The sequence below is a fragment of the Macroventuria anomochaeta genome (assembly GCF_010093625.1).
Source record: "Macroventuria anomochaeta strain CBS 525.71 unplaced genomic scaffold BU25scaffold_1, whole genome shotgun sequence".
NCBI classification, from domain to species: Eukaryota; Fungi; Ascomycota; class Dothideomycetes; order Pleosporales; family Didymellaceae; genus Macroventuria; species Macroventuria anomochaeta.
Genome location: NW_022985362.1, coordinates 968,974 through 982,729, shown reverse-complemented (window position 1 = coordinate 982,729; position 13,756 = coordinate 968,974). Strand labels below are relative to the sequence as shown.

General features: G+C 52.0%; 7 protein-coding genes across 7 annotated transcripts; 5 read left to right on the top strand and 2 right to left on the bottom strand.

Moving 5' to 3' along the window:
* Positions 1-168: 168 nt before the first annotated feature.
* Positions 169-1,269, bottom strand: BU25DRAFT_405394 (uncharacterized protein). The gene is made up of 2 exons (XM_033699774.1): positions 703-1,269; positions 169-654 (listed from the first exon to the last, which is right to left on the bottom strand). The coding sequence occupies exons 1-2, from the start codon at positions 782-784 to the stop codon at positions 245-247; spliced, it is 492 nt and encodes a 163-aa protein (XP_033567706.1). The 5' UTR covers positions 785-1,269; the 3' UTR covers positions 169-244.
* Positions 1,270-1,354: 85 nt separating this feature from the next.
* BU25DRAFT_435973 (glycoside hydrolase family 85 protein) lies at positions 1,355-3,818 on the bottom strand. The gene is made up of 3 exons (XM_033699995.1): positions 2,940-3,818; positions 1,917-2,893; positions 1,355-1,853 (listed from the first exon to the last, which is right to left on the bottom strand). Exons 1-3 carry the CDS (start codon positions 3,635-3,637, stop codon positions 1,417-1,419), a joined length of 2,112 nt encoding a protein of 703 aa, XP_033567705.1. The 5' UTR covers positions 3,638-3,818; the 3' UTR covers positions 1,355-1,416.
* A 128-nt stretch (positions 3,819-3,946) lies between these two features.
* BU25DRAFT_405393 (ER lumen protein retaining receptor) lies at positions 3,947-5,173 on the top strand. The gene is made up of 5 exons (XM_033699773.1): positions 3,947-4,068; positions 4,122-4,180; positions 4,236-4,514; positions 4,564-4,820; positions 4,876-5,173. The coding sequence occupies exons 1-5, from the start codon at positions 4,044-4,046 to the stop codon at positions 4,910-4,912; spliced, it is 657 nt and encodes a 218-aa protein (XP_033567704.1). The 5' UTR covers positions 3,947-4,043; the 3' UTR covers positions 4,913-5,173.
* A 318-nt stretch (positions 5,174-5,491) lies between these two features.
* On the top strand, positions 5,492-5,955 carry BU25DRAFT_328357 (uncharacterized protein; the record flags this gene model as incomplete). Its single annotated transcript, XM_033699519.1, has 2 exons — positions 5,492-5,532; positions 5,583-5,955. 2 exons carry the CDS (start codon positions 5,492-5,494, stop codon positions 5,953-5,955), a joined length of 414 nt encoding a protein of 137 aa, XP_033567703.1.
* Positions 5,956-6,660: 705 nt separating this feature from the next.
* On the top strand, positions 6,661-10,083 carry BU25DRAFT_380958 (uncharacterized protein). Its single transcript, XM_033699646.1, has 7 exons — positions 6,661-6,991; positions 7,047-7,350; positions 7,405-7,920; positions 8,026-8,066; positions 8,119-8,312; positions 8,363-8,388; positions 8,444-10,083. The coding sequence occupies exons 1-7, from the start codon at positions 6,960-6,962 to the stop codon at positions 9,986-9,988; spliced, it is 2,658 nt and encodes an 885-aa protein (XP_033567702.1). The 5' UTR covers positions 6,661-6,959; the 3' UTR covers positions 9,989-10,083.
* A 732-nt stretch (positions 10,084-10,815) lies between these two features.
* BU25DRAFT_453265 (uncharacterized protein) lies at positions 10,816-11,320 on the top strand (the record flags this gene model as incomplete). The annotated part of the gene is made up of 2 exons (XM_033700077.1): positions 10,816-10,953; positions 10,988-11,320. The coding sequence occupies 2 exons, from the start codon at positions 10,816-10,818 to the stop codon at positions 11,318-11,320; spliced, it is 471 nt and encodes a 156-aa protein (XP_033567701.1).
* Positions 11,321-12,047: 727 nt separating this feature from the next.
* On the top strand, positions 12,048-13,671 carry BU25DRAFT_435968 (MFS general substrate transporter; the record flags this gene model as incomplete). Its single annotated transcript, XM_033699994.1, has 1 exon — positions 12,048-13,671. Exon 1 carries the CDS (start codon positions 12,199-12,201, stop codon positions 13,669-13,671), a length of 1,473 nt encoding a protein of 490 aa, XP_033567700.1. The 5' UTR covers positions 12,048-12,198.
* Positions 13,672-13,756: the final 85 nt, after the last annotated feature.

Genomic DNA, 13,756 nt, shown 5'->3' with positions numbered 1-13,756 from the left:
GCAAATTGCCTCGTGACATTGCAAGACGGATTGCATGAGTTGCCAACTGATCGAATATTTTCAATTGTCAAATGCATTACAACATAAAGTTCATACGACAACGCGGTATATCCACGTAATCCAGAAATCATAGCCCTTTAACTCCTAGATCATTCCTGATGATCATCTCTTTGATTCTGTTCTCCATGCCTTCATACCGTTATCATTACGTCCATCAGCGTCTCCTTTCTCAATTGCTGCTTTCTTACACTCCCTGATGCATAGCAACATCCGGCTTCTGCACCGCCGGCACCCTCCTCTTCTCCGTCGTAACAGCAAGATACGTCTCATACCCAAGCGCACCCGTCGCAACTGCCCAACTCAAGCCTCCAAACACCGCCCCCGCCCTCGCAACATCACACACCTGCCCAAAGCAAATCCTTCCATTCAAGAACACAGCCAGCGCCACGAACCCAGCGAACCAGAATAGCATGGTGAGCGCATCAAGCGCAACGAGGCCCCAGCGGATGCCGGCGGACGAGAGCAGGTGGCTGAACTTGAGCGGTATGAGGAGGATTGGGATGAGTGTGATGAGCGACCAGACGGGTGCAAAGATCAGGAGTGAGACTTGGGCAGGAGAGGCCTGCTGCCAGTGCGATGTCCACCATGAGGAAACTGGAGCGGCGTTAGTGTTGGCGTGAAAGGGGGACAGGATGTACGAACCGTAGGCCATGAGTCCTAGAACGATTATGGCAAAAGTGGCTTGTGTAGCACGCACGGGGTGCATTGAGTTGATGTTGACCATTTTGTGTGAATCGTCGCTGCGATCGAGAGTGGTTTTCGTAATTCACTTGGGATTCAAGTTCGATCGCCTCAGGATCGATATTGTGGATCTCCAACAATCGATGATATGGAGTCGAAGGATCGAATGATCCCGAAGGTAGAAAGAGGAATCTAGAGAAGAAGGAAACAAGGCCCTGAAGTGCGCCTCAGTATACTCTATACATTCCCTCCTGCTCTAAATTTGCCCATTTCGACACACCCACCAGCAATGCAATCTTCGGCAACTTGGGAGCCCAGGTCAGAACTCTATGCAGTGGACTCGTGAGTGGTCGGCTACGATTGGTGTTTCTGAGCTGCTTGGACTTGGCTGACGAGTGCTGGACCATGGCCGGTCGGTTCCATGTTTCAGGTAGGGCTGAACCCCTGGTCGCGCATGAAGCGTGTCAGGTCTGTCAGTACTGCAATGATCGAGTCGCGACAACGACGAATGACGAGCCGGGTGGCGATCAAACGCAGGAAGGGTTGTATTGTGGACAGAAGGTGGAGCCAATATCTGCATCGATCGTCCTTTGGCTTCGACTCTTCAACACCTGTGAACTTTGCGACACACGCATGCAAAGGCCGCCTTATTCCCGACCGATTTGACAAATCCGGTTAAAACTGCAACGTTGTGCTTGCGCTCGAAAGCTCGTGCCCGTCGAAACCTATGCCCTTGATCTTCACAAACACCTCGCGTCCAGCCAGTCGCTCCACGAACGAAGCTGGAAGCATGTGCTCTCCCGCATACGCTCTTCCGAAACCGTTACCATCAACACAAACGACAAAATAAGAGAAAGATCCGGTAATGCTACTGTAAGGCATGCCCTTCACTGGTTGACCACTGGAAGAGTGGGTCCAGCAGAGTCTCAGATGCTGTGTCTCTCCTTCACCCCGAGATGACTTCTGAATATCAGAGATGGTACTCGTCGGCGATGAGGCCTCTGATGGGAAATTTCGGGATGAGATAGGTTGGAATGAGTCACCTCGGTAAGGGACAGGTTGGGACGGAACAGGATAGGAAGCGATAGGCTGAATGCAGATATAGTCCACCTCTGCAAGTCTTGTACAGCTTTCAGCGTTAAATGCATGCGAGTAAAAGCCGAGCTCCTCCAGACGAGGATTTGACAATGATAGAACGTTGCTGGTTCTGATTTCGAGGTCGAGGAGGTGGTCAATTCGAGGGCAGTCGTATTGCGTAAGGCCATGCACTGTACCAGAGACTTTCATGTAGAAGGCTACGCCTTGGGGTATGTTTGAGAGGTCTCGATAGGAGACCCGCAGCCGCAGCGACCCATCCGCTGGCATGTCCAGTTTGAACAGCGGTATCATCCAATTGTGATCTGTGGGCGCCAAATCTTTCTTAATTGACGATAAAGGCAAATTGCAAGCCTCAATAACAAGCTGCGATCGACCTGATACGTCTTCCAATCTGTGTCGCAAAGGACTTAGCATGCCTAGTGACTCCGTTCTAAGAGGCAGGATTGCTTGCGAGCCAAGTTGTGCATGCATGCTGAAGCCACTGAACAGACTCTCTTTCTCTTTGTCACTGTGCGTGCTGAATGCTCGACTGAAGTCTGTAAAGAAGAATGTCTCTGAGCCGGCATTGTACAGCCTTGCAAAGCTGGTGATTGGTGTTACTTTGTTCGGTTGATGCCGCTTGTCACAATCACCGCACGGGCAAGCTGTACCCTCTGGGAGATCTCCTCCATCCCACATCGTCTGCTCCACATCTCTTCCGTGACCTGGAAAGTGCTCGAACGTCCACGCTGGTGCGAAGATGCCAGCCGAGAGCCCAAATTCTGCAAGCTTGGCTACCGCGACACCCGTGTTGGTACCGCCACCGCCATACTCGGGGTATGTGATGCGAGGATGCGAGAGCTTGGTTGTATTCTGAGCCCAGACGTCAATGCCAAAGTGAATTTGATGTGATGGCAAGTTCGTTTGCAGGCCTTCGTGTAATGAATCCGCGGCGTCACTCTCTTTCCAACAGTAGTTGGTAAGAACGCTGCCGCAAGCTTTCGCAAATGGCAGATTTTGCGTGTTGAGGGCGTTCTGATAGGACACTTTATTGGTGGTAGTCAAGGCATCATACCTAATACGGTCAAACGCTGCTCCTAAACTGAACGTAGATCACTCACCAGATAAGCTGCTTTTCGACTCCAAGATTTGACTTTAGTTGGCGAAGGAAAGCCTCCAGAACGTGTGCATTCCAGCTCGCTGTGGGAAACGGCTTTTCGATGTTCACAAGCCAGCCGTCGAACTTGTAGTGATCTGCAATCTTGGCAAGCTTCGTTGCCAATGGGAAAGATAATCCATCGTTGCCGTGCTGTAAGAGCTTCTCAGAGTCTGGCGTTTGCGATTCGATCAGTATCGTGCCGAGCGCCTTCACTCCATTGCGATGCAGTGCATTGGTCCAGGTTGGTGGCGGGACGCACACGAGTTTGTGAGAAAAGTAGATGAAGGTATCGACATATTGCAGGTATTCACATGCATACTTCTCCTGTTCTAAGCCAATGCCTGATGGCCCCTCATAGTCGTGGTAGTTTCCTGCATAGTCATGGCAAAGAAGGACACTAGTCTTGCCTAATCCCTCTCTTTCGTTGACCGAACGCACCATCAACGGCGTGTTGGCTCGTTGTAAAGGATCAGCATCAGTGTCAGTCCACGTCTCCAGCTGTTCGAAGGTGTCGAAGTAAGTGAAGCCTTTCAGCTGGTCGAGGGCGCGTTGCTTTCGACGTTCTTCTGGTGTTGGGCCTGTATCTGGAGATGGGAAGAGGTGTCGGTAGCCGTCACGTATGGGCCGTAAGATGTCTTTCCAGCCTAATAGATATGCCATGTTGTTGCATTTGTTGCACGGTGTTGCAGCTGCAGATGAGCCTTTCGCGAGGGCTAAAGTCCGCGGGGGTCCCTAGGGAGACCACAACATGGGCATCCACCGCACCGAGCATCCAAGCCATCGAGAGCTTGTTGAAGAGCTACCGTTACTCATTCTTCGTCATCGATAAGGCGTTCACGACCTTTTTGGTCTGGTGTTGCGGCAGTGACGTCCGATCTCCCCTGGCAGGAACTTGGGGGACTGTTTCTTGGCATTATTAGCATGCAAGGATCAGCTCCCAACCCTACGCCTTGCAGCTGCTCCAAACGTGTCATTTTATTCAACGTCGTGCAAACGTTCAGTCTTCAACCACGCTCGAGTAGCTGCACTTCTCCACAAGTCACACTCCAGCCAAGGGCGCGTCGCCATGATGAACCTTTTCAGGCTGTTAGGTAGGTTCAAGCTCACTTGGTTTAGCTTGCGCATGCTAACAATGGCTGTTTAGGGGACTTGTCCCATCTGCTATCGATTCTGATTCTCTTGCACAAGATGAAGACCTCAAGTGTCTGTTGAGCAAAACTAGCAAATGGATTGCGCGGTTTCTGACAAAATACAACAGAGTGCGGCCGGTATCTCATTCAAGTCACAGTTCCTGTACTTAATTGTGTACCTCAGTCGATACATCGACCTTCTTTGGACCTTCTACGACCCCAGTGCGCTATACAACACCATCTTCAAGATCGTCTTCATCAGTACATCTGCGTATACCGTATACCTCATGCTCAACGACTTCAAGCCCACCCACGACCCGAACCTCGATACTTTCAAGGTGCAATACTTGCTGGCATTCAGCACAGTACTAGCCGTGCTGTTCCCGTACAAATACACGTTGACCGAGGTGAGTTGAGACACGAACGGGATAGGTTGGGATCTAACGAGGGTTACAGATCCTATGGGCATTCTCCATCTGGCTCGAATCGGTCGCTATCCTGCCCCAGCTATTCATGCTGCAAAGGACCGGTGAAGCAGAGACAATCACAACGCACTACTTGTTCGCGCTCGGCGCTTACCGAGCTCTGTACATCCCCAACTGGATTTACAGGTACTTCTTCGAGGTGCCGCGCTTCTACGACCCAATCGCTGTCATCGCAGGTATCGTGCAGACCATCCTGTACTCGGATTTCTTCTATATCTACTACACAAAGTCAGTATCCCGGCAGCCTTGGTCTGCTTCCGCAACAAATGCTAACATGCACCAGGGTCATCCAAGGCAAGAAGTTCAACCTCCCCGTCTAAGAGATCCGAGAGAGTTGGCCGATGCCTAGAAATACGCTTCGAAAGCCCATAGTTGGCGCGCGCAAGCTTCATGTACTTTTAACACTCGACTATCGGCGTTTTGAGAAGCGATCTTGGTTCGGACTCAGAAGTATGAGACGACACTTGGTAGCTGTTGTACGAATTGCATGAATAGAGGAGTACGGACGGACATGTGTGGGATGTCCTATGGATGGTAGGGCTACAATGCCGCTATATAGCACCATATAACATCGAATTACCAATAGTATCTGAAGACCGCAAACAGTATGAGTTTGCGTTGCGTCAGCGTTGACAGACCAATCGCGCGCCACTTGAAGGAAGTCCGCAGTGGCGCGCACGTGTCAGCCTCAACCATTGATTGCGCCTGCCAACCAAGCCTGAGACATCATAACACCACGCCAGTCGCCTTCACCACTTTCCCTTTATTTGCACTGTAGCGTTCGTATTAATACCCGTTCACTCACTGTTTCACTTCTGAGCTGTGCGCTCACTCTTCTGGTTCTCACCTTTGGCTGTGATTGTCTTCACAGCCCGCGCATTTCCGCACACGACACCACAATGTTCTGCCTCCGCAGCTGGATACCCGTACTTTTCTTTCTGTAAGTCAGGCGTCTCCTCTGTGGCAATGAGCCAATATTAATCTCTCTAGACTCCGCACAAATGCTTCGCCCGTGTACCTAGTCCTCTTTATCTCCGCGACATACTTCCTCAACCGGCCCTGCGTCTACTGCTCGTTACTCCTCTTCATACTCGTCGTCGCGCTATTCGACTTCCACACGCCATGGTTCGATCCGCCGCTCCCCGACACAGCAGGGCTGGCACGCAACGAGACAACGCCGCTACTCGAGACAGCTGGTGTCTTTGCGCAAGCGGCTACAAATAGCGCACACGAGCTGGTCAAGGGCGCAGTTGACGGAGTAAGAGGGAAAGCGAGTGTAGGTGCAATGAACGAGTGGGTGAAGGGTCTATTGGGCAAGAAGGAGTGGAGGATACAGTGCTTGGACGTCTTGATCCGGATATAGTAGCGTGTGGCAGAGAGAAGCGGACTGATCGTGCCAGCGACTGTTGGGAGGATCTTAGTAGTCTAAGAGGGGATTTTGGTCGGGTTTCTGCGTTATTGCATGACAGGCGCTCGGTTTTGAGGCATTTACACGGCGTTAGGCATCTTCTCTATCTCCAGGCAATATTCACTCGTGGATTTTTTGCACGCGAAGTCCATACGGACAAGGTGGTGCAGCCACAGAAAGCAAGCATACATCCTTTCGTGATTACAGAGGCTTATGAGCGCATACTTCACGTCTACCGTACCGACACTGTTACACTCCGTTGCCCTCCGTTTCGAAGTACTCCGAGGCAGCATCGGCAATCTCATGAAGGAATGGCCAACATCCACAGGCAACAATTTTGTCTTCCTTACTCGTGTTCTCATTTCTTTACCTGATGCTTTCCAAAAGAGCCCCGCGCTAGAGCAGGGATTCCGAGGTCCCCGCAACGCGCACCATCTCACGTTCACAGCACCCTTTGTAGAGCTTGAAGGGCTTCAGCAATAGTCAGATTTATGTTGCCAGTGTATCGAATACTATGTAGTTTCAATTCCTATTATATAACGTCACGATTATTGAAGCCTTGTATTGCGTGAAGTTGGGCGTCCTGCGGACAGAGCGGCTGCTTGTCCCGCAACGCGTGAGGCACCTTCCCGAGCGAGCGGTGACATGCACCATCAACCACCCCACTCCGACAGTTCGTTCCGTCCCCTCTTTTAAAGCTGGCGTCTCTCATTCACTACTCGAGACCTAGCTCTCGCCCACAGCTCTGGACTAAGCTTCTGCCTAGACTAGCTCCTACATCTTGCCGCATTGCAGCCGCTGCTAAGCGTTTCTCAAGTTCTACCACAAGAGCTACAGAGCTTCACTCGACCTCACGTGTGCAACCGAGACTGAGACCGAGACTTGCAGTTGCTCGACCAGCTGCATTGAGTGTTCAGAAAAGATTCTGTCAGAGCGAAGTCACCAGTAGTTTCACAGACATGGCGTCAGACCGAGACATTCTCCCCTTGTGGTAGGTTACATAGTGGCTGGCCCTCACGCACAACGGAAGCTCACAGAAGTCATAGGGCCAAACCTTCTCACTACGCTATCTCCCTCTACGACATCGAGTTCGGCGGCAAATTCGGCTACAAGGGTGCCGTCAGCATCAACACAAAGATCACAAAGGACGATGGCTTCTCTGAGCTGGTGCTCAATGCCCATCAGCTCAAGGTACACAGCGCTGAGCTGAAGGCCGGCGATGCCACCAAGTCGGCCAAGGATATCTCCTACGATGAGAAGCGCCAGCGCGTTACCCTCGACTTCGGAGAGAAGATCAACTACTCGGGCGAGGTGACCCTGGAGGTCAAGTTCGAGGGAACGGTCAACAACGTATGTCGAGATGTGCATCGACGCTTGCAAAGACTCTGCTGATCGGCTTTACAGATCATGGCTGGTTTCTACCGCTCCAAGTACACGCCCAAGGGCGACGTCGCGGCCTCGGTTGCCAAGGACGACGATTTCCACTACATGTACAGCACCCAGTTCGAGGCATGTGACGCCCGCCGAGCCTTCCCCTGCTTCGACGAGCCCAACCTTAAGGCGACTTTCGATGTCGAGATCGAGGTCCCGAAGGACCAGGTAGCTCTCAGCAATATGCCCGAGAAGGAGACGAAGGAGAGCAGGCGTGACGGCTTCCACACTGTTGTCTTCGAGACCACACCCATCATGTCGACATACCTGTTGGCATGGGCCATTGGTGACTTCGAGTACGTTGAGGCTTTCACCGAGCGCAAGTACAACGGCAAGAGCATCCCTGTCAGGGTCTACACTACTCGCGGACTCAAGAAGCAGGGAGAGTTTGCGCTGGACAACTGTCACAAGATCGTCGACTACTTCTCAGAGGTCTTCCAGGTCGACTACCCGCTTCCTAAGGTCGATCTTCTGGCTGTTCACGAATTTGTGAGTTCACACGGCCCGTGTGCGTGTAATTGTGCTTATTCACCAGCCAATCATACGTACCACTACTCCCTACACTATGAACCGTAAACTGACCTGGACTGATAGTCGCACGGTGCCATGGAGAATTGGGGTCTCATCACCTACCGGTCAGTGCTAGGTTTGTTGCACTCAAAGGATGAACGCTAATCTTAACTTCAGTACTACCGCCGTGCTCTTCGATCCCGAGACATCCGCAGACAGCTACCGAAACAGAGTGGCGTACGTCGTGGCTCACGAGCTTGCTCACCAGTGGTTCGGCAACCTGGTCACGATGGACTGGTGGAGTGAGCTTTGGCTCAACGAGGGCTTCGCCACTTGGGTTGGATGGTTCGCCGTTGACCACCTGTACCCAGGTATGTTCTGCCACGTTCAAAGTCGAATTCAACTGACTGACATGGCGCAGACTGGAACGTGTGGGGGCAGTTCGTTGTACGTTCAAGAGCACGAGGTACCTTTGCTCCACGATCGCTGACATTGCTTATAGACTGATTCCGTGCAACAAGCTTTCGCGCTTGATGCGCTACGCACCTCCCACCCTATCGAAGTACCTGTCTACGACGGTCTCGAGGTTGACCAGATCTTCGATCACATCAGTTACTTGAAGGGTAGCTCGGTCATCCGCATGTTGAGCGCTCACCTTGGTGAGAAGGTATTCCTTCAGGGTGTAGCCAACTACCTCAAGGCTCATCAGTACTCGAATGCCACTACTAACGACCTATGGTCCGCCCTAAGCGAGGCCTCTGGTCAGGATGTCAGCAGCTTCATGGACTTCTGGGTCCGCAAGATCGGTTTCCCTGTCGTCACCGTTGCCGAAGAGCCTGGCCAGATCGGCATCCGCCAACAGCGTTTCTTGCTCGCCGGCGATGTCAAGCCAGAGGAAGACTCGACAGTGTGGTGGATTCCATTGGGTCTGCATGCGGGTTCATCTCCTTCGACAGCAACTGTTCACCAGACGGGTGCCTTGACTCAGAAGGAGGAGACCATCCGCAACGTTGACGATGGCTTCTACCAGCTCAACAAGAACCTCACTGGATTCTACCGGACCAACTACCCGCCAGAGCGCCTTGCCAAGCTTGGCGAAGCCCGTCACGAGCTCACAGTGCAGGACAAGATTGGCATCATTGGAGATGCTTACGCCAACTCTATCGCCGGATTCGGCTCTACTGCCGGCCTGCTTGCGCTCGTAGAGAACTTCCAGGATGAGTCCGACTACTTGGTCTGGTCGCAGATTCTTACCAACATTGGCAATGTACGCAGCGTACTCTCTGGCAGTGACGACGTTAGTGAGGCTCTGAGGAAGTACCACCTCAAGCTGGTTACACCCGCAGTTGAGAAGGTTGGCTGGGAGTTCAAGGACGGCGAGGGTTTCCTCGCTGGTCAGCTTCGCGCGGCGCTTATCTTGTCGGCCGGTCTAATCGGTCACCAGGCTACTGTCGATGAGGCCCTGAAGCGCTTTGAAGCTTACACCTCCGGAAAGGACAAGTCAGCTATTCATCCCTCGCTCCGCCGTGCTGTATTTGGCATTGCGATCAAGAATGGTGGAGAGTCTGCCTACAAGGCTGTTCAGAAGGAGTACCTCTCGACATCATCCATCGACGGCAAGGAAATTTGCTTGGTCACCATGGGTCGCGTCCAGACTCCCGAGCTCGCTCAAGACTTCTTGAAGTTCATCTTCTCAGACAAGGTCGCCACCCAGGACAAGCACTCTGGTACCATTGCGCTGGCCAATAACTCCAAAGTCCGTCCCGAAGTATGGAAGTACATTCGCGACAACTGGGACCAGACCGTTCACCCTGCTCTATCCGGCAACCTTGTGGTTCTCGAGCGCTTCTTGCGTTTCGGTCTGAATAAGTTTGCTGATGAGAAGGTTGCTGATGAAATTTCGGCATTCTTCAAGAACAAGGACACCCGTGGTTACGACAAGGCTCTTGAGGTTATCGACGACACCATCAGGAGCTATGCGAAGTACGCGAAGAGGGACGAGGCTGTCGTCAGGGAATGGTTGAAGGCCAACAAATACCTGTCATGACTTGGACTGAGATTGTAAATGCTAGAGATGTTGTAGCTATAGAGCTGGCAGCCATGTAGATATGCGCGTCAAAATTGAACAAAGTTAAAGATCCGAGAGCGTCCTACGAACAATGCATGATAGTGATGATTTGTATGTTTTTGACCACGCCCAACGCCATCAGGCCCTCAATATCGCTATGCCTCGCACAAAAGGTTCTCCGGATACCACCCCTTCGCTCCGCGCTGCAATTGTTACCCTCCGCATTGTTGCAAGGTGAGAGTACAAGGAGAAAGACCACGCACTCGGCATCCAGAAGAACACCTTCGCTCTCATTGTGCGTAGGGCCTGCGACGCCACAGGAAATGAGGGGATCCTTGACCTGTGAGACTACACTGAGCAAGAGAGAAACCACAAGGCGTCAAGAATTGCTTCAACAAAGGTAGGGCCAGGTTCCCCTGCCTCTGTCAGCATCCAAGATGCGGCTTAGTGGTACCCCAACAAGACGTGGGATGAAGCTGTGAAGAATCACATACCACTTGGCGCTCTTTCTCCTGCTACAATCGAGAAAATTTGTTGTACACACTCACATCCTAATTGTGACAGGCCTCTCACCCGAGTAGTTGAGGTGGCAAAGCCTTCTCTCTCCAACAGTCTTCGCAAACTGCGCGTTGAATATGCTCAGTGGTGCCTCTACTGGCTTGACAGAGGCGCTCTCTTTGTCTTTACTGACGAGACCTACATCTTTGTCGGCGGTCGCCCACACAAGCGCAAGCGCGTCACTATCAAACAAGGGTCAGCACGGTGAGTCTTGTGCTCAATACACAGACCCAGTATACTTTAAAATCATGCAATGGGGCGCTATCTGCGAGGACACACAAGTGCCATTTCCTTGCCTCCTTTGGGAGTGGGAGACGCCACAAGAGAAGCTCTCTCACCAGCTCGCTTTGGATCTTGAGAACCTCACCCAGCAGCACCACGCTATAGTAAACCGGATAGTTGCTAACACTTCTGGGACAGTTCAAAATCAGATTCTCTGCAAGGTCAACAATACCAGTCTTCTCTACAATCAACAGCGTCGCACTGACGGCCATACACTTGGCATGCGTATGCCCCGCAAAGCTCCGCAGGTTTTTTAAACACCAGAACCTCACTTGGGGCGAGAAGAGCAAGGGCGTAGATTGGTTCCTTTACCGCAAGTTTGTGCTGCACGGCGAGCTTTTCCCATACGTTAATGAGCTCCAGAAGCTTCATCCAAATCGCCCCATCGTCGTTGTTGAAGACGGCGCGCCGCTACACGCCAAAGCTATTGGTATCTGCGCGGCAGAGTATGCTCAACACCACATTATTTGAGCCCCCCACGCCCCTAATTCGCCTGATCTAAACCAGATTGAGCCTATATGGGACTACGAGAAAGATATGCTTGATGGACGATTCGAACGATCGATGAGCAGAGAAGCTGTGCTTCGTGGCCGAGCACTAATACAAGATGAGTGGGAGCGTGTAGGAGGAAGAGCAAAGCAGACTCGTGCAAGTTTCCGCGGCAAATTGCTCAACGTGATACAACGGAAAGGCGGTAATGATTATTACGGCTAAATATACTAGTTTCAAGCTCTCTAATACACTAAACACAATCATGATATCTCAATTTTTTTTGTCAAAGAAATCACACATTTAACCTTGTGAACGCTTCTAACAACTTTCTTAGGTGTTGCAACATAAAATCTGAGCTCCAATTCCGATTGGATGAGGCTCTTGTCTGCCACATACCCACTCCATATTGTGCGATTGGCCGCAAATTCTTCGAAAATCAGCGTGGTGTAACAGCGGCAGCACGTTATCGGACGACAGCCAGGTTGGAGCAAAGAACTTTTGGCTTGAACCAAGCCTCTCAAGCATCGTGCCGCGACCCGCATTTTGTGCAGGACTACCTTCCACTCTTGGCATAGCACCACGTTATAAAGTGGCTCCCCTACCATGTATGTACAAGCTGCCGCCGCTTTGCTTGCGAAATCGCAACCCTGCGATGTCGACATCGACAAAAAGATGAACTTTTTGTATGCTCGAAGCACCGGAGTTTGCATCCTTCTTGGCAATGGCAAGAATTAACGATTGCGTGCAATCATGCCACAGGTGGGAGAATGGACATAAAGAAGGCAGTTGCTGTCATGCCTTTGCGGTTCGCCCTCCTTTTCCTCTCGCAACCGGTCATTGAGGTTTGCTAAGTCGCAATGGCGACACACGACTCCGCCAAGGCGCCTTCAGTTGAAGATGTCTCTCTTCCTGTTTCGAACTCGCCATCCATTGATGCGTCAAGGCGCAGATGGTACCGGTCCACGCTCTTCAATGCCTTCGTTATCGGAGGTGTGGGCTTTCTGGCACCAGGTCTGTGGAATGCCATGAACGATCTTGGAGCTGGAGGAGCACTCGACCCATACCTGGTCAACGCCGCCAACGCTCTTGTATTCGGCATCATGGGCTTCTTCTGCTTATTCGGCGGTCCCATCGCGAACCGCATCGGCTTCGCCAATACACTGTTCCTCGGTGCGGTCGGTTATCCCATCTACTCTGCTGGACTCTACACCAACAACCGTTACGGGAACGTCTGGCTCGTCCTTGTCGGCGCTGTCTGCTGCGGTGTCAGCGCAGGTCTTTTCTGGGTCTCCGAAGGTGCAGTCGCCCTTGGCTATCCCGAGCCAGGCAAGAGAGGCAAATACATGAACATTTGGCTCTGGTTTCGCACTGGTGGTCCTCTCGTCGGCGGCGCCATCGTCCTTGCCCTCAACAACAACGCGGCCGCAAAAAAGAAAGGCAAAGTCGGATACCAAGTCTACCTTGTCTTCATCGCACTCCAATGCATCGCCTGCCCCCTCGCCCTCGCACTTTCCCCGCCCGAGAAAGTCCAGCGCACCGACGGCTCCAAGGTTGTCATCTCGAAAGAGAAATCCTTCAAAGCCGAATTCAAAGCCCTCTGGCGCGTCTCCAAGCGCAAAGATGTTCTGCTCTTACTCCCAATCTTCTACACCGCCTACTTCAACCAGTACAGCTCGAACTTTAAAGCCTACTACTTCGGCGTGCGCGCCCGCGCTCTCATGGGCTTCGTGTCCAACTTCGGCACTCTTCTCTCATCACAGCTCATCTCCCAGCTTCTCGATTACAAGAAGCTGACTGTGAAGAAACGCATTACTTACGGCTTCTACTACGTCATCTTCTTGCACGTTGTTGCGTGGGTGTACGGTTGGGTCATTCAGGAGAAATACACGAGGAACAACCCAGTGTTCGATTGGGAGGACGGCGGCTTCGTGGAAGCGTTCTTCGTTCTCATCCTTTGGGACTTTGCCAGGCAGGCACTGCAGAATTGGCTGTACTATCTGCTTGCGACCAAGACGGACAATATCTCTGAACTCAGTCGGTTTGCAGGTGTGCTCAGAGGTCAGGAGAGTTTCGGACAGGCTGTTGCTTTTGGATTAAACACGAAGAAGTGGAAGGGTGGTCGCGTTCCACTTGGAGTCGCTACGGTGCTGCTGGTGTTGTCTGTTTATCCTACGTGGCTTGTGGTGAGAGATCATGTTCCTGTGGAGGCGGTGGATGCTACGAAGGAGGTTTTGGCAACGGCTAATGTTCGCGCTTCGCAGCAGGTGGTTACGTTGGAGGAGAAGAAGAAGTTCGCGGAAGGAGAGGCAGCTCTTGGAAGGAACGTGTAAGCCCTTCTTCACTCGAATCGCATCAGTAGTTGAAGAGAGGGATCAAAATACATGACACAGTCAGATACGAAAAAATAATCTCAGC

Excerpts from the sequence above, each read along its gene's own strand:
- BU25DRAFT_405394 (XM_033699774.1), bottom strand. The coding sequence starts at position 784 with ATGGTCAACATCAACTCAATGCACCCCGTGCGTGCTACACAAGCCACT. Across the intron at positions 655-702 it reads TCTAGGACTCATGGCCTACG|TTTCCTCATGGTGGACATCG; the intron begins GTTCGTACATCC and ends ACGCCGCTCCAG.
- BU25DRAFT_435973 (XM_033699995.1), bottom strand. The coding sequence starts at position 3,637 with ATGGCATATCTATTAGGCTGGAAAGACATCTTACGGCCCATACGTGAC. Across the intron at positions 2,894-2,939 it reads GTCGAAAAGCAGCTTATCTG|GTATGATGCCTTGACTACCA; the intron begins GTGAGTGATCTA and ends TGACCGTATTAG. Across the intron at positions 1,854-1,916 it reads TCTATCATTGTCAAATCCTC|AGGTGGACTATATCTGCATT; the intron begins GTCTGGAGGAGC and ends CAAGACTTGCAG.
- BU25DRAFT_405393 (XM_033699773.1), top strand. The coding sequence starts at position 4,044 with ATGATGAACCTTTTCAGGCTGTTAG. Across the intron at positions 4,181-4,235 it reads ACAAGATGAAGACCTCAAGT|AGTGCGGCCGGTATCTCATT; the intron begins GTCTGTTGAGCA and ends AAAATACAACAG. Across the intron at positions 4,515-4,563 it reads ACAAATACACGTTGACCGAG|ATCCTATGGGCATTCTCCAT; the intron begins GTGAGTTGAGAC and ends CGAGGGTTACAG.
- BU25DRAFT_380958 (XM_033699646.1), top strand. The coding sequence starts at position 6,960 with ATGGCGTCAGACCGAGACATTCTCCCCTTGTG. Across the intron at positions 7,351-7,404 it reads TCGAGGGAACGGTCAACAAC|ATCATGGCTGGTTTCTACCG; the intron begins GTATGTCGAGAT and ends TCGGCTTTACAG. Across the intron at positions 8,067-8,118 it reads TGGGGTCTCATCACCTACCG|TACTACCGCCGTGCTCTTCG; the intron begins GTCAGTGCTAGG and ends TCTTAACTTCAG.